Here is a 22,215-nt window from a genome sequence, read left to right as displayed (position 1 = left end):
AGTGGTAGTGTATGTACTGTATACAGTGATAGTGTATGTACTGTATACAGTGGTAGTGTATATACTGTATACAGTGGTAGTGTATGTACTGTATACAGTGATAGTGTATGTACTGTATACAGTGGTAGTGTATATACTGTATACAGTGATAGTGTATATACTGTATGCAGTGGTAGTGTATATACTGTATGCAGTGGTAGTGTATATACTGTATGCAGTGATAGTGTATATACTGTATGCAGTGATAGTGTATATACTGTATGCAGTGACAGTGTATATACTGTATGCAGTGATAGTGTATATACTGTATGCAGTGATAGTGTATATACTGTATGCAGTGACAGTGTATATACTGTATGCAGTGGTAGTGTATATACTGTATGCAGTGGTAGTGTATGTACTGTATGCAGTGGTAGTGTATATACTGTATGCAGTGGTAGTGTATGTACTGTATGCAGTGGTAGTGTATGTACTGTATACAGTGGTAGTGGTATATACTGTATCTAGTGCGCCCTCTGCTGGAGCTGCAGTGTCTCTACCTGAACTCTCCTCAGGTTCATCTTCAGTCAGACGTTTCTCCAGGTGAGAACTCAGATCCTGGAATCCTAGAACCTTCCTGTAGACCAAAGGAATAGACTGATCAGTTTATTGATCAGTTCATTGATCAAACTGAAGGATCGATCAGCTCACAATACATCCAGTAACCTTCTAACTCCTCAAACCAAATATTCTCACTAAGGAACACATTTCAAAATGAATAAGAATAAGAAATATAAATTGGAACCTACAGGACGAGCTACTGAAACCAGTCATAATGCTTAAATATGACTACAAAGTAGTAAAGTGGAGATAAAACGTGAAATTAATCAATCAATCAATCAATAAATTACAATAAAATAAAACAAGAAACACTAAAAAGCAATCCGTAAATAAAATAAAAACAAGTTTAATTAGAATAATTAAAATACATCCAACTAAAAGGTCAAACAATAGCTTAGAATTAATTAAGTTTAATAAGAATATTCAAAACGAGACTACAGAGTTTTAAACTTTCAGAATAATGAGGCCACAATGATAAGAATAAGATATAAAACTCTGGAACACAATAAAACAGAATAAAAGTAATAGATACAGAAACACAGACATAGAAATACAGATTTATAGTGTTTCTATATATAGAAGTGATGAAAGAGACATGAGAGCAGAGAAACTAAAGACGCACAAACACACACACTAACACACACCAACATCATTAAAACACACACACTAACACACACACTAACTTTAAAACACACATTAATACACACACTAAAATTATTAAAACACACACTAACACACACACCAACATCATTAACACACACACACTAACATTAAAACACACATGTAATATTCACTGATGATTTCGTGCACATTAACGACCAGTGATAATGATCTTGAATGCAGCACCCCTGGGACGTTGTGATTGGTTGTTTGCATCACATGTGTATCCACAGTGCCTTGTGGGATATGTTTTGTTGCGCGAAGCTGGCTATCTAACATGTGCAGTCTTCTGAATAAAATAGTTGTGAGTTAATACCAAACGGCCACTCATTTCAACGTAGTTTCGGTCCCGAAACAAGACAACACACACACACACACTCCCTGAGCTAGCAGGCGTTACCTGAGCTAGCAGGCGTTACCTGAGCTAGCAGGCGTTACCTGAGCTAGCAGCCGTTACCTGAGCTAGCAGCCGTTACCTGAGCTAGCAGCCGTTACCTGAGCTAGCAGCCGTTACCTGAGCTAGCAGGCGTTACCTGAGCGAGGCCACTGCAGGTCCCTGCTTGCTGGAGGGGAACACGTGGTGCAGGTAGTCGCTGAGCAGCTTCTCGTTCACAATTCCTGACAGCAGGTCAAAAACAGACAAAGTTAGGCCCCATCCACATGAAGACAAAACGCTTAACAGTTTCAAAAACGATCGCCATAAAGACGAAGGCGTCTCAGAAATTGTGTGTGTCTACATGAATGCACTCGGTACGCATGGAAACACTGTAAAACACATGTCAGACCTCTAGGGGCGCTGTAACGATATGAAGGAAACACGCGCAAACAGAAGAAAAAACAGTGGGCATGCGCGCTTGCGGCAAAAGTTGTAAACAGAGACCAAGCCGGGAAGCATGAGTGGAAGCATGAGTGGCCATAAAGTGCCGTAATGTGTCCTCGATAATTGTTTGTTCAACACCGTGGTGATTGAGAAGGAGATTTTGCTGCAACAGGGATAGTAGGGTCACGAGCTTCATCAGCACATTTGCTACACTGTACGCTGCCATTGTTGTTGCCGCGCGTGGCGCATGCGTGTCAATGAAGATACGAAACTATAACGCAAGCGTATCTGAAAACGCCTAGTTTAGAAGTTTGAGGACAGTTTCAGGATGCGGGGAATCTCTGCATCCAATTTGCATAAAGACGAATCCAGTCTACTTTATGCAAATGAGCTGCAGCCCTCTCCGGGTAAACACAACGGATCACAGATGCAAACGCAGTGCAACCGGACCAGAATGCCACATGTGGGGTGTTTCCAGCTGTGATCCGGTGTGTTTACCTGCAGCTCATTTGCATAAAGCAGAGCAGAGATTCCACACATCCTGAAACTGTCCTCAAACATCTATACTAGCTGTTGGTGAAATAAAACCAGGACAGATTCAGCTGCTGCAGCTTATTTCTCTCCTCAAATGCTTTCAGAAACACTTTTCCCTGAAGTGTTTTTGTAATAATAGACAAAGTTTGCAGCCGAGCCGCCATGTTGGTCCGGTTTGAATCCAGGAGCAGACCAGCCCCCGAGTCGATGCGTTTGTCCAATCAGGGGCAGGAAAGCAGCTTAAAGAAGGTGCTGAACACAGTTCACTGTGGAGGAGAAGCTTCTAACAGCTGGATCTGAGCACGCATGGTAACCATCAGTGTTTTAGAAATAAAAGGGAAAGTTTGTGGTCCAGCCGCTGTGATTATCAGACTGATCTGCTGGACTGTCAGCTGAAAGCTCGGTCATGTGACCACGCTGTGGTCCACTAGTGACCGCCCACCAGCTGTGCGATTTTCAGATGCCGTGCGTTGCCGTGCAGGAAAATCGCATAAGTGGACACTAGGGGTGCAACGGTTCAGTTAGCCCACGGTTCGGTTCGTACCTCGGTTTTGGGATCACGGTTTCGGTTCGTGTTTTGCATTAAAAAAAAACAAGAAGTTTCACTTTCCATAAGACTCCTTTTATTTTGCTTTTAAGAAAACTAAATGATGAAATACAATTTACTATGTATTGTACATGGTATACACTGTGCACATTACACAAACAGTGGTGAAAATCATTTCAAAAGACAAACTGCACATTAACTTGAGCAACTGTGTGAACTGACACAGCCATATAAACAACAGTTTAGGGGAAACGATAAAAAAAATATAATAGCCAGCAGCAGCAACAAATAAATAAAAATATTGCCTATTTTACGAGTAACAAATACTTAAGTACAGTATAGGCTATGTAAAGTCAAAAGTGCAACATCAGTTACAGTCAGATACTGTAGATACTAGCTAATAGCTATTAGCTTTTGTTCTAGTTTTCTGTTTTCTAGTTTGAGATTCTTCTGCAAAAACACAAGCCTGTCAACATTCTCTGGATCAAGGCGAGAGCGGCATGCACTTACAATGTCCCCTGCAGTGAAGAAAACTCTTTCGCTTGGAACAGAGGTTCCTGGGACACAGAAGTGCCTTTGAGCAACTTTTGCCAAATGGGGGAACTTGCCCTCTTCCTTCTCCCACCATTTAAAAGGATTGCCATCCACACTGAGGCAGTCCCCTAACATGTATAGTCTGACTTCCTCCTCAACTAGCAGGTGAAGGGGCCTGACTTGTGCCTGTTGTGTTTTAAAGACCTTTCCAAATATCTCTGCCATGGCTGACTTCTTCTGGGCGGGGGGGGGGGGGATGGATTCCGTTCTTCTGTGGATGATGTGGACGGCCTTGCCTCACTCTCTGTCTCTGCTGCTTTACTCTGCAGGATAGAATAATAAATGTTTTAAGATATAAATATAATAACAGCCAACCTAAATTTATATTCTGCTTCTCTGAACTCGACTAAAGCACCACAATGGAAATAATGTTTTTTTTTGTGTGTTTGTGTCAAAAAAAGTACATTATTTCTATTGTGGTCCTCTAAATTGATTTGACAGATGCAAAATATATGCATCTGTGACAACAAAAACATCAAATATAATGAAATCATAAAATTACAAAAAACGTGATAATACCTTCTGTTCATGCTCCAGGATTTCTGTGGCGAGATCACTGAAGAGTTGTGAATGGGATGGTTCATCAGTGAATGGCAGGGATTTAAACGTGGGATCCAGGGCTGTGGCTTTTAGAAGGTACTTTTGGAGGTCAGGGTCTGTGTACCTTTTCCCCAGGTCCTTTGTAATGGCTGCTGTAGCATCTCTGATTGCTGTGGTGTCCTCTCCTCCTGGCACCATTGCTTTGAGGATAATATCCTTCAGAGGGAGGATCATTGAAGTAGTGGGGATTGTTTCGGTGCTCATGATTTTTGTCACTTTCTTCATAGGTTGCAGTATTTGAAGGAGTTGTTCTGCCAGTCTTTGCTCATCATCATTCAATACTGCCATGTCCTTGGTGACATTTTTCTTCACTCTTTGGTCCATTAATGCTGAATAGATGGCAGGCTGCTGTTCCATATATCTCTCCAACATGTCATGTGTTGAATTCCAGCGAGTGCTGACATCATGGACTAACATCAGTTCCTTCAAATTGAGTGATTTTTGTTTCTCTGTCAAAACACTATTGGCTGTGGTGCTTTTGTGAAAGAAACTGACCACTCTCCTCACTTTCCCCAGGAGGCGGGACACAGCAGGGTTGTTTGACAGTACCCTCTTGGCTGCGAGATTAACTGTGTGGGCAAAGCAGCCTATCTGTGGCCCTAGTCCCTCAGCTTCATCCACTGCGTTGACAATGTTGGATGCATTATCCGTGGTGACTGGGATGCTAATATTTGGCCGCTTCAACTTCCACTCATCCATTGCAATGCACAATTCGTCAGCTAAGTTGGCGCTGGTATGACTTTCATACATGGGGCGAGTTTGCAGGACTGCACTTTTCATTTCCCAATTCAACATATAGTGGACCGTCACGGTGAGGTAACTCTCTGTTGCACGGGACGTCCAACTATCAGTCGTCAGTGCGAGGCTTTGTGCTTTAGCCAAATCATCCTCAATGCCTTTGCGTGTCGTTTCATAGATGTCGGGGATTACGGTGTCGGAGAAATATGTACGAGAGAGAACAATGTACCGTGGATCAAGTGTTGCCAGTAAGTTAACAAAGCCCGCATCATCAACCACAGAATATGGCTGCATATCTTTAGCAATGCACATCCCAACTGCACGTGTTATTTTCTTGTGTCTGTCTGAATTCATGCTGTAGGGCTTTTGGAAAGCCTCTTCAATAGACCCTTGTGTTTTCGCTGGTGTTACCTTCGTGGCTGTCCTGCTCCAAGAGAGCGATACCTCTGGGTGATGACGGCTGAGGTGCCGACTCACGTTGGATGTGTTGCCATTAGCATAGGGGACTAATGCTGAACAATGCTTGCACAGTTTTATTTTTGTCCACTGTTTTCTCTCCCTCAGCGTTATAATTCGCAGGGAAACCGAAATGTCCCCACACCGCAGATCTGAATGAAGCCGGTGCTTCTTCAAACTCCGGTCTCTCCACCCCTCCGCTCGCCATAACTTTTTTGTTCTTGTCTTTCTTCGTCTCTGTGAGCCGTAAACTGAGCTGAGCTCGTAACTGAGACAGGCTGCTGCTCGGCCATGTGCTCGGCTCATGTTACACAGCAGGTGTGGATATTTACTCGCGGGGCGGGGTTTTGTCCAGAGCTGTGCCAGGAGGGGGAGGAGGGGTTGTCTGCAGAGCCGGAGAGCAGGCGCTGGCTAGACAAATCCATCTCACAGCTTTTAGAAATGAATTAATTGTAAAACCGAAAAACCGCGCTTCATAAAGGCGTATTGAGCCGTACAGGGCAAACCGTTCGGTTAGGTTTTAAACCGTGAACCGTTGCACCCCTAGTGGACACGCGGCTTTACCTGATGGGTTTACCTGTGTGTCTGGGTTTGTCGGTGTCTGAAGCCAGCCTGTAGTTCCGTCGGGTCAGAGCGGTGCCGCCTCCTTTAGAACTCATTCTGACCTGAATACTGCAGAAAGAACAGAACCAGGAGTTACTACTGTCTGTGTACTTATACTCTATTTAGCAAAGTAATAGAAAAAATTGTTTTTAACCAAATTATGAAGTATTTTAATGAAAATAAACTGCTTACTAGTGCACAGCATGCATATAGACAGGGGCATTCCACCAATACGGCTCGAGCTCATATGACGGAAGAATGGCTGACATCCTTAGATGAGAATAAATTAGTAGGAGCGGTCCTGTTGGATCTCACTGCTGCTTTTGATGTGATCGATCATTGCATTTTAATTGAAAAACTAAAGTACTATGGTTTTTCTCAAACAGCACTCAAATGGATGAACACTGATCTTTCTAATCGTGTTCAAAAAGTGTTTTGTAATGGCAGTATGTCAAACCCTAAAATCACGTCATGCGGTCTACCTCAAGGAAGCTGCTTGGGTCCACTTTTATTTTCTATATTCATAAATGATCTTCCCCTCTCTGTGAGAAAGGCCAATATTGTAATGTATGCTGATGATGATGCTGCTCTGTATTCTTCCTCTGCAACAATATCTGAATTGAACAGCACTCTACAGAAGTGGATGAAAATGAATAAATTAGTGTTAAATACATCCAAAACTAAAAGCATTGTATTTAATAGCAGGTGTGTTCAGCCAAGCACCAATGCACTTCATCTTTCACTTGAGGGCACAGTAGTTGAGCAGGGGCCTCATTTATAAAACTTTGCGTAGGATCAATACTAAAAGTTTGCGTATGCCAAAAATCTGAAATGGGCGTACACCCTTCGCCCCTGATTTATAAAACTGTGCGTAAGAACAGCTGCACGCAATTCCTTGATAAATCACACTCCAGCTGGAAGATTGCACAGGTGGATCCACCTCACATTCCGCCCACAACACACCCACATTTTACCATGAATGGTCAATGCAAAGTAACTCATGAATGTATCTGTATATAAATAAGCTGCTGATCCACGGCATTTTATGCAGCGCCCCCTGCAGTCTTTTCACTGCTGTGCGTCAGGATGAATGAATCATGTGTTGACCCAGGCCACCCTGACACTAAATTTGTTATGATCATGTCCGATGTACAAATAATTTATACACTGATTGAATGTACATTTTTTCACATAGACAAATTCATCTTCACTCGGAGCCCTTACAGCAACATGAGTGCAGTCAGTTACACTGATTACATTTGGGAAACCGGACATCGCTGCAAATTGCCGTTTAATGTTGGCCTGTTCACCCACAGTGTAAGGAAACCTGATGTACTGACTGGTCATGTTTATAATGTCATCCAAACAGCTGGCATTATTGCACTGAGGGATGGTTGTGATATCCAGACCTAAAGGACATCATTTAACTGTATATCAGACCCAGATAGGATTTAGACAACAAATGTAACCTCATATATTCTTCATATTAAACACAGACCTGTCGGCCACTTAACGCTGGAAGGAGCCGGTGTCACCAGAAACCCCCGAGTCGTCAGCTCCTGTGTCTGTACCGGGATGGTTTGGGTGGGGGGGTCGGTCTAAGACGGCCCAGTTCAGCACATAGATCCAAGAGTACTGCTCTAGGGAATCTGAATCGGCTTATTAGCCAGTCATCGTCATGGGCAAATCCCCGTTATCCCTAAAATCTCTCTCCATTCTTAACATGATCTTCCAGCAATGCCAGCTCATCCATTGTGCCACATTACACACGGCTGTGACCCGCTATTTATCCACTTGATCAGCGATTGGACTGATTGTCACATGCCTTTTCCAAATCAGTAATCAATCAGTGCCACTCACCGCTCTATATCATTTGAAGATGGAAGTTTGACATATGAACATAGTTCTGCAAATACAGTCGTAGGCCGAATGACGCACTATATGAACATCTACAACAATGAGGGTTTATGATTATCGGCTCTACAAGTCTAATATGTGATAACAATAAAGGTTTGAGATCAATCTGGTTTCAATTCACCACTTCACCCTCCGGCACTGCCGTTCCCTCTGTCTCCAAAATGTGCTTAAGCAAGCATCAAAGTTGGTGCACCGGTGCGCACATTCTCATGCCAAGTTTGTTTTTAGAAATCACGACGTACACAGCGTACGCCGCTTTCTACGCAAAGTTTGTGATTTACGCCACTTTCTAGCCCTGTTTTGTGCGTACGCAAGCTTTATAAATAAGGCCCCAGGTCTCTAAGGTTAAGCTGTTGGGTATCAGACTGGACCAGTCATTGTCCTGGTCAGATCAGATCAATCATACAGTTAACATGATGGGCAGAGGTATTGCTATGGCTAAGAAATGTTCTTCTTACTGTCCAACCTCTGTTCTTAAAACTGTGGTTCAAAGCATTGTTTTATCTCACCTTCATTACTGTCCACTAGTGTGGTACAGTGCTACTCAAGACACAGTTAAGGAAACTTCAGCTTGCTCAGAACAGAGCAGCAAGAGTTGTGCTTCACTGTCCGTTTCACACTAATGTTCGTGAGATGCATAAAAAAATGTCCTGGCTAATGGTGAATACAAAGCTACAAGTTAGTCTTCTAATGTTTGTACACAAAGCTCTGACCAACGGAGAGCCCAGCTTTTTGAAAGAAAGGCTGAGATTCAGGGGTTTTTGTCACGGCTACATGACTCCCCAAGTGACATCAAGAGATCTGGATGTCCCTGGGTTCAGGACAAACTGCAGGAGAAGAACTATTGCCTATTGAGGAGCAAAGGCCTGGAACTCACTTCCTTTGAACATCAGAGACATTACTAACAAATTACTGTATAAAAGGAAGATTACACAACTCCATTTCCAGCAATAATTGTTAGATGTTGTGTTTTATAGCATACTCTGTTAGATTTATTTTATTTTTTTGTTTTTAATAAGATATTATTGTGATGTATTATGCATGTTTTAATGTTTGGAAAATTTTGATTTTTATGTGTGGACCCCAGGAAGAACGGCAACCTGTTGTGGGAGCTAATGGGGATCCTAATAAACAATAAACTGCAAGGAGTTACTACTGTCTGTGTATTTATACTGCAAGGAGATGTATTTTTCTATAGTGTGAAATTGGTACAAACTGTGTATTTCTACTACAGCCGTGTATTTATACTGCAACCGTGTATTTCTACTACAGCCGTGTATTTCTACTGCAACCGTGTATTTATACTACAGCCGTGTATTTCTACTACAGCCGTGTATTTCTACTACAGCCGTGTATTTCTATTACAGCCGTGTATTTATACTACAGCCGTGTATTTCTACTACAGCCGTGTATTTATACTGCAGCCGTGTATTTATACTACAGCCGTGTATTTATACTGCAGCCGTGTATTTATACTACAGCCGTGTATTTCTACTACAGCCGTGTATTTCTACTACAGCCGTGTATTTCTACTACAGCCGTGTATTTCTATTACAGCCGTGTATTTCTACTACAGCCGTGTATTTGTACTGCAGCCGTGTATTTGTACTACAGCCGTGTATTTCTACTGCAGCCGTGTATTTATACTACAGCCGTGTATTTATACTACAGCCGTGTATTTATACTGCAGCCGTGTATTTATACTGCAGCCGTGTATTTATACTACAGCCGTGTATTTATACTACAGCCGTGTATTTCTATTGCAGCCGTGTATTTCTATTGCAGCCGTGTATTTATACTACAGCCGTGTATTTCTATTACAGCCGTGTATTTCTATTACAGCCGTGTATTTCTACTACAGCCGTGTATTTCTACTACAGCCGTGTATTTCTACTGCAGCCGTGTATTTCTATTGCAGCCGTGTATTTATACTACAGCCGTGTATTTATACTACAGCCGTGTATTTCTATTACAGCCGTGTATTTCTACTACAGCCGTGTATTTCTACTACAGCCGTGTATTTCTACTACAGCCGTGTATTTCTATTACAGCCGTGTATTTCTACTACAGCCGCGTATTTATACTACAGCCGCGTATTTATACTAGTTACTCCATTTAACTGATGACTTAGCAGCTGTTAGCAGCTAACTAGCCTCCGGTGTTCAAGATTTACTGGTGATCCGATCAACTGGTGATTTCAGCGTTTCTGAGACAGATGTTTCGTAGGCGTGGCTTTTCAGGACCCCTTACCGACTAACCAGGAAATAAACAATGGAACAACTTCGCTTCTAAAAATGAGATTTCTGCTGTTTTATTCATTTTGGTCCTGACAAAAATATCTGGAAAAAGGTCGCGTTCTCATTGTAAGAGTCATGCGCTGTCAGGCAACAAGAAAGCAAACCACGTAACCGCGGTTGGAACTAGTGGAGCTGTGATCACTTAGCCTAGCCGCGCTAGACCCATGTTTCTGACGGCACAAGGGTCTAGGGAAGCTCGACAGGGAGGGAGGCGGGCTAAAAGGTTGTCTTTCAAATCCCTCTGCAGCAATTGGGTAGGTATACAACCAATCAGCGCAATGAACAGGCTGACGTAGTTCCTAGAGCACCGGCGGATTGTGGCTAAGTCCCATTAGCTTCCCAACCAGCGGAGCCAACTGGTATATTAAGGATTTGCCATATCCCGTCGGCATAAGTCCAAATACGTCTTTCTTCTCAATGAAACACTTCAGTGCCGTCCTTTGTTTATCTTTCAAGTTGAATTTTAGCTTCAGATCTTTAAGGGCTGTGGCCAAAGCCGAGTCCAAAGATAACTGTTTATTGTTTCCGGTTGTTTCTGTCAGAATCGTCGCGCCTCGTCGTCACTTAGTTACGCCCGCCTTCTGACTCTACACTTCATGGTGATTGGTCCGGCCAGTTTTAGGAGCATCCAGCCTCGAGCCTTATGGAGGGTAACTAGACCCACCCTGGCAGAGAATTAAATTTGTTGCCATGGGTTGTCTAGCGCAGCTAGGCTAGTGATCACTGTCAAAACCTGTTAAAACAGCAGACAGGAGACCAGGACACGGTGTGCAAGTTATTTAACAAGAAGTTCACCAAGCTGTGTGATAACAGAATGCCAAAGTGTTGCAGTATAACATTAATATATTGATGCAGTATTGGCAGGTTTAGATCATGTTGTAGCTACACTGTCTTATTTAAATAACACAAATGTCAAAATTTGACCAAAACAGCCCAGCAGTGTTTAACGTATTGGATTTGAAATGCAGCAGTTTAGCAAAATTCACAGGACATTCATGTTCAAACCAGCAGCAGAACTTTATTGTGTCATACTACTCTAAACTGACATGTCATTGAGAAAAGACACCGATTCCTTTCAGTGTATCACATATACTGGGGCATTAGCTCAGGTGACTGAACAGGAGATCTATAAACAGGAGATAAACCTGACCCAGCGGCCCGGGTTCAACTCCAGCTCACGGCTTTCTGCTGTAGGTTTTCTCCCGACTTTTCCGTCCGTCTCTCTACTTCCCTGTCAAATAAAGCTAATAAAAAGGGGAAAAAATAACATTTATTCACAGCTATTGGCAGTCATAAGTATCTATAAGGTGTTCAGTGAAGAGGCAGTTTTTAGTCTGAGAGGGAATCTGCAGATGGAACTTAGCGTGGAACAATTCAGCAAGATGATCTTATTTGGTTTGTTTTTATTCATTCTTATTTTATTGTTTCACGTCTTGAGTTGTGAGATCTTGTTTGAAACAGCAGCTAGCTATATAGTTTAAGGGTGGGCTCGTTAAGGTTTTGTAGAATAAATATAATCGTCTCTATTATTGTTCTAGGTCTTTAGAAATAAAAATACCTTTAATTTTGTGTCCCATAAAGTCACAATGCATTGATTCTATAGAATACAATGTTGATTATAACTTGCAATGCCCCAGTAAAATAAATAAATCCTGAATAACGGGGGGGGGGGGGGGGGGTAGATGAAGCATATCGATGTTCTGAAGGCTGGAATGTGAAACCTCTGGTTAGAATGTGGTCAGATGGTTTATATGATGTCATTGTTTGACTTAAAATCTGTTTAAAAGTAGAACAACTCAGGTCCGACTGGTTTATCGCAGTAAGCTTTGAAAACGGTATTAGAACTTCTCTTGCTGTTTCTGACTGAGGCCACAGACTGTCACCAGTTAATCTGATTGAGATCATCACACTCTACCGCAGCGAAGCGATATTTCCACTCCGTTAGGTGGAAGTCCTCATTAAACCGAGTATTTTACTGGTCGACTGAAGACCCGCAACAAGAACATTTCGGAACAGTTTATTGACATCTGTGTGTTTTGAACAGGCATCAACACTGTCACCTATGCTATGTATTGCTGTTGTAACAGCTGTCTTGCTCACTGAATATCACCAGGTGATCGGATCACCAGTTAATCTTGAACACCGGTCCCGAGCCGCTGCAGCCCGGTCTGACAGAAACTCTGCAGCCGGACGCGGAGAGACGGAGCTACGTTAAATCATCAGACATGCCGGTACCTTTTCCTGGTCCGGCTCGGTTCGGCTCCTCTGAAGTCGGCTACATGTCAGACAGCTAACAGGCTAACGACACAAACCCTGAGCTCAGCAGCTAACAGCAGCTAACAGCGGAACCTACCGTGTCCTGTCGTCTAACGGGTCGCTCCTGCAGCTCTGCCCGGGTTCTGGTGATGATATTCCGGCTGTGAAGCTCAGTGGAGCAGGTGTCGACAAAAAACGCTGATTTCAACCACAACAGTCTGTCCCAGCTACGGAGCGCTGCTCGGTACAAAACACTGGTCGTTATTAGCAAAACGCGAAACAGAAAAGACGCAGGAGTCAGGAACTCCATCCATCCATCCTCTATACACCGCTTTATCCTCACTAGGGTCATGGGGGGTGCTGGAGTCTATCCCAGCTGACTCTGGTGAAGGCAGGGGACACCCTGGACAGGTCACCAGTCTGTCACAGGGCTACATATACAGACACACAATCACACTCACATTCACACCTACGGACAATTTAGAGTAACCAATTAACCTCAGCATATTTTTGGACTGTGGGAGGAAGCCGGAGTACCCGGAGAAAACCCACGCATGCACAGGGAGAACATGCTGTGGAAATAAAATAAAAATATTTTAAAAAATAATAATAATAAGATACAAATAACAACAATCATGGTGATAATAACAGTTAAAATAATATTCACAATAATACCAACAACAACAATAACAAGAAGAAGAATGTCTTTTTTATTTATTTAACCTTTATTTAACCAGGTAGGCCCCTTTGCAATACAATGAGGTCTTTTTCAAGAAAAGCCAAGACAGCAGCCAGAGAAAGATTAAAAGTGCAACAATTAAAAACAGACACTAACTCACTCAAAATACATAAAATACATGCTAGATTTAGCCCAGGATTAAGAATTTACATTAAAACAACAAGTGTGAAAAGTAGCTGCTGTAAGATCCTTCACATGGTTTTTAAAAATTCCAATAGTGATGAGATCCTTCAGAGTCAGTGTTTTCTGCAGTGAGTTCCAGGCAGCAGGTGTACAGTACTTCAAACAGTGTTTCCTAATTCAGAACGTACCTTTGGCATGTTTAACAAGTATAAATCATTGGAACATAATCAGTAATTGCTTTGGGTTCTGGAAATGTAGTCACATAAATAACGTGAAAGCAGATCTGGTTCTGGGCTGGTTCTGATCTAATTCTGATCTTATAGATAAAAGTGTAGCAGCGGATAAGACGACGTGTCGTCAAGAAGAAGAATAGCTTTGTTTTAGAGTTCAACCGGCAACAAACTAGTTAAAATAATTTTAAAATAATTTGGTTCCACAAAGGAAATTCTGCAGTTTAAACCCAGTTACTATGGTAACATGACCTGGTGTAGTATCTGACCTGATGTGCTGTTAGACATGTGATTCTCATGACTTGAGACAAGTGATGTTGGTGTTGCTGGGCATGTGCTATATGTCAGAATGGAGTGTATCTTCTTGTTGAAAGAACTCAGTGTTGTATTAGTAGTTCCTGTGTCTAGGGAATTATCCTATGGATTTTGCCACAGGGTTTATCAATGAGGCGCTTGTTTTTTGGTCTTCTGATACAAATCACATGTTGTGACAATGGTTCCACTTGTTTAAAACATATAAAAGTGACCTCTGTTTACTGTTCGGGGAGATCCATTTGGCCGGATCCTCCCAGACAGTCTCTCTGTCTGATCGATGCTGTTCTTCCTTATAATAAACTTATTATTAAATTCAGTCACATTAGATTGTTTTACATCATCAGCTGATCTTTGAGGGTCTTCAACCAACATCTATTAGATTGAAGTCCAGACTTTGACTCGGCTGCTCCAGAACCTTCATTTAGTTCCTGTTGATCCACTCAGGGGTGGACTTCCTGATGTTCTTTGGGTCCATTAGTGCTGAGCTTCAGGCCCTGAACTGATGGTGGACTTTGTCCAGGAGGTTCTTCTGATAGAGAACAGAATTCATAAGAAGTGGTCAAGGTCTTCCAACCATCTCACCACCACCATGCTCCACTGCTGGTTCCATCTTCTTCTGTGGAATGTAGTCTTCCAGAAAGCCATGCATCATAGAGACGTCTTTGAACGTTTTTCTTCTCCTCAGTCAGCCGACACCATGAAAACTATGAAAGACCTACGAACATTTCAGATAGCGTCCCACCAAAGTGTCTCTGATTAGACGGATTCCAAAAGTCTTTCAGATTAGTTTTCTGTCTTTAGACTGGTCCAATACGTGACAATATTACAGTCCATAAAAAACATTTTAACAAATTCAACTTTAAATCAGTTACTGTGTCACTTCTCAGAAGTTGGTTTAGGCCACATTTCCTCTACTAAATTACCCATAATCCCACAGGTCTGACTCTAAACGGTGGTCATGTGGCGTGTTTCATTCTCCACCAGATGAACTTTGTGTAAAGCAGCGATGGATTAGAAACCAAACATTAGTTTTAAACATTACCTTCCTGAACATCTCATTTATTCTGCTTCAGTTTTAATGAAATTTATGAAATAACAGAAAATAATCACTAACTAGAAACTAGAAATCATAAAACAATCTTAAAAAGTCACAGACCACAGTTAGATTTTAATAATTTAATATTTATTGTCAAAAATTATTGATCAGAATTTACAGTTACTAAGGCAGGAGCGGTCTGAAAATATATTACATCACCTGAAACATTCAAAAACCTACAAACTGCTGCCAGAAAACTAGGAGACACGACAAGAACGTTGGACTAACATTAGATCAACGTAGATCAACGTTAGATCAACTTTGGATCAGGACAGATTCAGGAACGAAACTCTTCATCAGTTCAGGCTAAAGTTTTAAATTCTTCGTCTGGAACAAATAAAATCAGGATTTTACTCCAGCTACCATTAATCTGATTCATTCATCTGGAAATCAATTAACTGATCAGAAACACGACAGATTATTGATTCCTGAACAGTCAGAGGACAGGACCTGGCTTCTGATGAATTATTGATGAATGTGGCGGCTTTTCATTAATGAATTTTAAAATCAGCGCTCCTGATTGTTCTGATGGAAGACAGAATAAAAACAGAAATCATCTAAATCATTGATCAGCTATCACTGATTGATCGATAGCAGATTAATAATTAAACTATTTCTATTTGAACAGCAGCACTTTGTGTGAGAACAGCAGCGATAGACCTTTAGTCAGTGATGGATGGAACCAGTGTTTAGATGTTTAGATCTGATCATGGAGGACGTCCAGGTTCAGTGCAAAGAGTCTCAGAGAAATCTAAGAAGAAACCATCTGCTGAGGGACGGATGGAGGATAGAAGGACTGCTTCAGGTCAGGGTAACCTTCTGGAGCTCCTCTGGACCTCCTCTGGAGCTCCTCTGGACCTCCTCTGGACCTCCTCTGGACCTCCTCTGGACCTCCTCAGCCCATGTAGGGGTACTTCCACTCTGTCAGGGGGACATGAGTCTCCTTCACCACCTGAGGAGATGTCCACCTCAGGACATAATGTGGACCTCCAGGTTTGTCGTTGGTGCCTTGATGAAGAGCAGAGTTGTGTTAAACGTGATGGAGCAGATGGACCTGACCTTCAGCTGGACGTCTCCTACCTGAAGCTCTTGCGCCTCCAAACGGCTGCTGGGCCACGATGGAGCCGGTGGACTTGTCGTTGACGTAGTAGTTTCCTGCAGCGTTCCTCAGAGCTTCGGCCGCATCGCTGATCACCTTCCTACGGAAACAAACTCAGCTTTAGAACTTTATCAGCAGTTCCACAACCAACTAACTCCACTTCTACTGGACCCAGGAACCCTCAGAGAACCAACCAGAACCATCAGAGACTTTACAACATCTGGTTCTGTGACGTCCCTCTGAACAAACACGTGTGTGCAGATGAACACATCTTACTGGTCCTTAGCGAACACGGCTCCAGTCAGAGCGTACGGAGATGTTCTGTCGATCAGCTGCAGAACCTTCTGGTAGTCCTTCTCTGGATAGACGTAGACAGTGAGGACCGGCCCGAAGATCTCCTGCAGGACAGCACAGAACGTAGAACCAGAACAATGTAGAACCAGAACAGGACAGAACGTAGAACCAGAACAGGACAGGACAGGACAGAGTGTAAAACAGGACAGGGCAGAACGTAGAACCAGAATGTAGAACCACAACAGGACAGAACGTAGAACCAGAACAACGTAGAACCAGAACAGGACAGAACGTAGAACCAGAACAGGACAGGACAGGACAGTGTAAAACAGAACAGGACAGAACGTAGAACGTAGAATGAAGTGATTCAGATGAAACTCGTTTAGTTCATGCTTCTCCAAGTCCTGGCTGATTAATGATGTCATCTGCTGCTGAACAGAACAATCGGACCTTGGCAGAACCGGTACCTCGTTCATGATGGCATCCTGAGGGTCTCGGGTCTCGACAATGGTCGGTTCCACAAAGTAACCCTTGGAGTCGTCACAGGTTCCTCCAGAGATCACCGTCAGGTTTGGAGAAGACTTGGCGTGTTCCAGCCACCTCTTTATCCGAGCAAAGGACTGCAGAGAAGACCCCGGTTAGAACAGAACTAGAACAGAACCAGACCAGAACCAGACCTAGCGTACCTTGTCGTCGATCACAGCAGAGAAGAAGGTGCCGAAGTCCTCCACCGGCTGCCAGAAGAACACAAGTCATGAATCAGCATCAGTTCTGACCTGCTTCTAGACGAGTCCAATCCCTCTGGAGGACATCTACCAGATGTTTGGACCTTCAAGCTCCTCACTAAACTACTCTGTTCTCCTTCTACTGATTTATATCAAGTCGTTCAATGTTTGACCAAATGATGGACCCGGAAATCACCAGACTGTTGGAAAAATACACCGTCCGTCTTTCTGTCCCTCTGTCCACCTGTCTGTCTATCTTTCTGTCTGTATGTCTGTCTACCTATCTGTCTGTCTCTCTGGCTACCTGTCTGACTGTCTCTCTGTCCACCTGTCTGACTGTCTCTCTGTCCACCTGTCTGACTGTCTCTCTGTCCACCTGTCTGTCTCTCTGTCCACCTGTCTGTCTCTCTGTCCACCTGTCTGTCCACTCACGTCTCCCACTCTGACATCTCTGAGGACGTCCACCATCTTCTGTCTGATCTGGGGCCACAGGCTGTCGGGGACGTACATCCTGGAACAGGCTGAACATTTCTGACCTCCGAACTCAAAGGCTGAGCGGATGGTTCCCATGACGACGCTCTGGATGTCGGCAGACGAGTGGACGAAGTGGAAGTTCTTCCCTCCGCATTCTGAGGAGGAACAGAGCAGCTGGTCAGAGCAGAACACCAGATCTTTGTAGAAGGTCGTCTGGAGATCTTTATGAAGGTAAAGCTTCAACAGAAACATCTCAGGAGATACCAACGGCTAGAACCTGAAGTGGAACCTGAGCTGGAACCCGAGCTAGAACCCAAACTGAGACCTGAACTGGAACCTGAGCTAGAACCCAAACTGGAACCTGAACTAGGACCTGAACTAGAACCAGAAGTTTCCTCATCTTGTCATGGATTCACCATCTGTAACGTGGGCCAGGTGTTAAAACATGAAATCAGTTGATCCGTCTTTAGGGTCTTTAGGTTAACTCAACTGAGAACTGTTGGAGAATCCTGACCATCTTTACCATCCACCACCAACTACCATGAAACATCTCAACTCTAGAAGACAGAACCATCCACACTCTAGAACCTCCTACATTCATGAAAACCCAAGAGACGGGACTGGTAGGTTCTTGGAGACGTTTTCACCTCTCCTCCAAGACGAGAGGTGAAAACGTCTTGAAGAACCGACCAGAAAAGTCCAGTTAGTTTCTCCTGAATCTCCTTCGACCACCAGCACCTGGATGACTCACCTCCTGCCAGCCGAGGGAAGGTTCTGTAGGTGTCCACGTTCTGGGCGACCTGCTTCCACAGACGCTTGAAGGTCCTTCAAACACAGAGTCACAGCAGCATCAACATACAGCTCATTAAGGAACAAACGTTGGGTTTGTGGTTCCGGTTCTTACGGAACACTGCCGGTGAAGTTGATGCCGGCCAGGTGCTCCGAGGAGGTGACCGCGTCTCCAAAAACCGGACCGTCGGCCGGGAGGAACTGGATGATGTTTGGCGGCAGACCGGACTCCCTCAGGACTCTGTAGACGGCGTAGCTGGCAGACATGGCGGTGTCACTGGGCTTCCACAGAACCACGTTCCCCTGATAGAACCCAGCAGGTCCACGGTCAGAGGGAGTCCATACGGGCACGGGTCATGGTTCATGTTTTGATGTTGCATGTTTTATGTTTTCATGTTACATGTATGTTTCCATGTTTCATGTTTTCATTTTACATGTATGTTTCATGTTACATGTTTTCATGTTACATGTATGTTTTCATGGTACATGTTTCATGTTTTCATGGTACATGTATGTTTTCATGTCACATGTTTTAATATTACACATATGTTTTCATGTTTCATGTTTTCATGTTACATGTATGTTTTCATGGTACATGTTTCATGATTTCATGTTACATGTTGTATGTCTCATGTTTTCATGTTACATGTATGTTTTCATGTTACATGTTTCATGGTACATGTATGTTTTCATGGTACATGTATGTTTTCATTTTACATGTATGTTTTCATGGTGCATGTATGTTTTCATTTTACATGTATGTCTTCATGGTACACATTTCATGTTTTCATGTTACATGTATGTTTTCATGGTACACGTTTCATGTTTTCATGTTGTATGTTTTTATGGTACATATTTCATGTTTTCATGTTACATGTTGTATGTCACATGTATGATTTTTATGTTACACGTTGTATGTCATGTTTTCATGTTACATATTGTATGTTTCATGCTACATGTTGTAGATCACATGTTTTGATGTTGCATGTTTTATGTTTTCATGTTACATGTATGTTTCCATGTTTCATGTTTTAATTTTACATGTTTTCATATTACATGTGGTATGTTTTCATGTTACATGTTGCATGTTTTCATGGTACATGTATGTTTTCATGGTACATGTATGTTTTCATTTTACATGTATGTTTTCATGGTGCATGTTTCATGTTTTCATGTTACATGTATGTTTTCATGGTACATGTTTCATGTTTTCATGGTACATGTTGTATGTTTTCATGTCACATGTTTTAATGTTACACGTATGTTTTCATGTTTCATGTTACATGTATGTTTTCATGTTACATGTATGTTTTCATGGTACGTTTCATGTTTTCATGTTACATGTATGTTTTCATGTAACATGTATGTTTTCATGTTACATGTATGTTTTCATGTTACATGTTTCATGTTTTCATGGTACATGTATGTTTTCATGGTACATGTTTTAATGTTACACGTATGTTTTCATGTTTCATGTTTTTATGTTACATGTATGTTTTCATGTTACATGTTGTATGTCTCATGTTTTCATGTTACATGTTCTATGTTTTCATGTTACATGTTGTATGTCACATGTTTTAATGTTACATGTTGTATGTTTACATGTTACACGTATGTTTTCATGTTTTCATGTTACATGTATGTTTTCATGGTACACGTTCATGTTTTCATGTTACATGTATGTTTCATGGTACATGTTTCATGTTTTCATGTTGTATGTTTTATGGTACATATTTCATGTTTTCATGTTACATGTTGTATGTCACATGTATGATTTTTATGTTACAAGTTGTATGTCACATTTTCATGTTACATATTGTATGTTTTCATGTTACATGTTGTAGATCACATGTTTTGATGTTGCATGTTTTATGTTTTCATGTTACATGTATGTTTCCATGTTTCATGTTTTAATTTTACATGTTTTCATATTACATGTTGTATGTTTTCATGTTACATGTTGTATGTTTTCATGTTACATGTTGCATGTTTTCATTTTACATGTATGTTTTCATGGTACATGTATGTTTTCATGGTGCATGTTTCATGTTTTCCTGTTACATGTATGTTTTCATGTTACATGTTTCATGTTTTCCTGTTACATGTATGTTTTCATGGTACATGTTTCATGTTTCATGTTACACGTTTTCATGGTACATGTTTAATGTTACACGTATGTTTTCATGTTTCATGTTTTATGTTACATGTATGTTTTCATGTTACATGTTGTATGTTTTCATGTTACATGTTTTATGTTACATGTATGTTTTCATGGTGCATGTTTCATGTTTTCATGTTACATGTATGTTTCATGGTACATGTTTCATGTTTTCATGTTACATGTATGTTTTCATGGTACATGTTTCATGTTTTCATGGTACATGTATGTTTTCATGTCACATGTTTTAATGTTACACGTATGTTTTCATGTTTCATGTTTTATGTTACATGTATGTTTTCATGTTACATGTTGTATGTTTTCATGTTACATGTTTTTATGTTACATGTATGTTTTCATGTTACATGTATGTTTTCATGTTACATGTATGTTTTCATGGTACATGTTTCATGTTTTCATGTTACATGTATGTTTTCATGTTACATGTATGTTTCATGTTACATGTATGTTTTCATGGTACATGTTCATGTTTTCATGTTACATGTATGTTTTCATGTTACATGTATGTTTTCATGGTACATGTTTCATGTTTTCATGGTACATGTTTTAATGTTACACGTATGTTTTCATGTTTCATGTTTTTATGTTACATGTATGTTTTCATGTTACATGTTTCATGTTTTCATGTTACATGTTGTATGTTTTCATGTTACATGTTTTTATGTTACATGTATGTTTTCATTTTACATGTATGTTTTCATGGTACATGTTGTATGTTTTCATGTTACATGTATGTTTTCATGTTACATGTTGTATGTCTCATGTTTTCATGTACATGTTGTATGTCACATGTTTTAATGTTACATGTTGTATGTTACATGTTACACGTATGTTTTCATGTTTCATGTTTTCATGTTACATGTATGTTTTCATGGTACATGTTTTCATGTTGTATGTTTTCATGGTACATGTTTCATGTTTTCATGTTAAATGTCTGTTGGATTCTCACCATCACAGCTGGAGTTCCTGCCAAGTTTCCTCCGATCGCAGTGAAGTTAAACGGAGCCACAGCAGCAACGAAACCCTGCAACACACACAGTGTAGCATTAGAACATGTTATTCTTACGTTAGAACATGTTATTGTTCCGTTAGAACACGCGTGTTCCTACCTCCAGGCCCCGGTACAGCATGGTGTTGGTGCTCTCAGCAGCGTCCAGCGGCTGCTGGTTCTGCAGTTCAATGGCGTGTTTGGCGTTAAACCTGAAGAAGTCGATCAGTTCAGCAGCAGCATCGATCTCAGCCTGGACCACCGTCTTCCCCTGGACACAGAGGACACCTGTCTGTCTGTCCAGCTGTGTCCTACCTGTCCGTCTGTCCAGCTGTGTCCTACCTGTCTGTCTGTCCAGCTGTGTCCTACCTGTCCGTCTGTCCAGCTGTGTCCTACCTGTCTGTCTGTCCAGCTGTGTCCTACCTGTCTGTCCAGCTGTGTCCTACCTGTCCGTCTGTCCAGCTGTGTCCTACCTGTCTGTCTGTCCAGCTGTGTCCTACCTGTCCGTCTGTCCAGCTGTGTCCTACCTGTCTGTCCAGCTG

At 41.9% G+C, this 22,215-nt stretch overlaps 2 protein-coding genes across 2 annotated transcripts in view; both read right to left on the bottom strand.

Annotated features, from left to right (window-relative positions):
* Positions 1-13,152, bottom strand: part of LOC110966937 (E3 ubiquitin-protein ligase RNF123-like) — a 67,495-nt gene extending 54,343 nt beyond the window's left edge. The window contains exons 1-4 of the mRNA XM_051947768.1: positions 12,720-13,152; positions 6,127-6,221; positions 1,794-1,878; positions 540-616 (exon numbers count right to left, since the gene is read on the bottom strand). Coding sequence (XP_051803728.1) covers positions 540-616; positions 1,794-1,878; positions 6,127-6,208 — 244 coding nt within the window. The 5' untranslated portion in view covers positions 6,209-6,221; positions 12,720-13,152. The remainder of the gene's footprint in view (positions 1-539; positions 617-1,793; positions 1,879-6,126; positions 6,222-12,719) is intronic.
* Positions 13,153-15,190: 2,038 nt separating this feature from the next.
* LOC127534087 (delta-1-pyrroline-5-carboxylate dehydrogenase, mitochondrial) lies at positions 15,191-21,962 on the bottom strand. The gene is made up of 11 exons (XM_051948423.1): positions 21,795-21,962; positions 21,635-21,709; positions 18,622-18,809; positions 18,469-18,542; positions 17,676-17,872; positions 17,205-17,252; positions 16,986-17,138; positions 16,501-16,622; positions 16,206-16,324; positions 15,995-16,133; positions 15,191-15,961 (listed from the first exon to the last, which is right to left on the bottom strand). The coding sequence occupies exons 1-10, from the start codon at positions 21,813-21,815 to the stop codon at positions 16,021-16,023; spliced, it is 1,110 nt and encodes a 369-aa protein (XP_051804383.1). The 5' UTR covers positions 21,816-21,962; the 3' UTR covers positions 15,191-15,961; positions 15,995-16,020.
* Between the last annotated feature and the right edge of the window lie 253 nt (positions 21,963-22,215).

This window comes from Acanthochromis polyacanthus, chromosome 5, assembly GCF_021347895.1.
Source record: "Acanthochromis polyacanthus isolate Apoly-LR-REF ecotype Palm Island chromosome 5, KAUST_Apoly_ChrSc, whole genome shotgun sequence".
Lineage (NCBI taxonomy): Eukaryota > Metazoa > Chordata > Actinopteri > Pomacentridae > Acanthochromis > Acanthochromis polyacanthus.
This window is presented reverse-complemented; position numbering and strand designations above follow the sequence as displayed.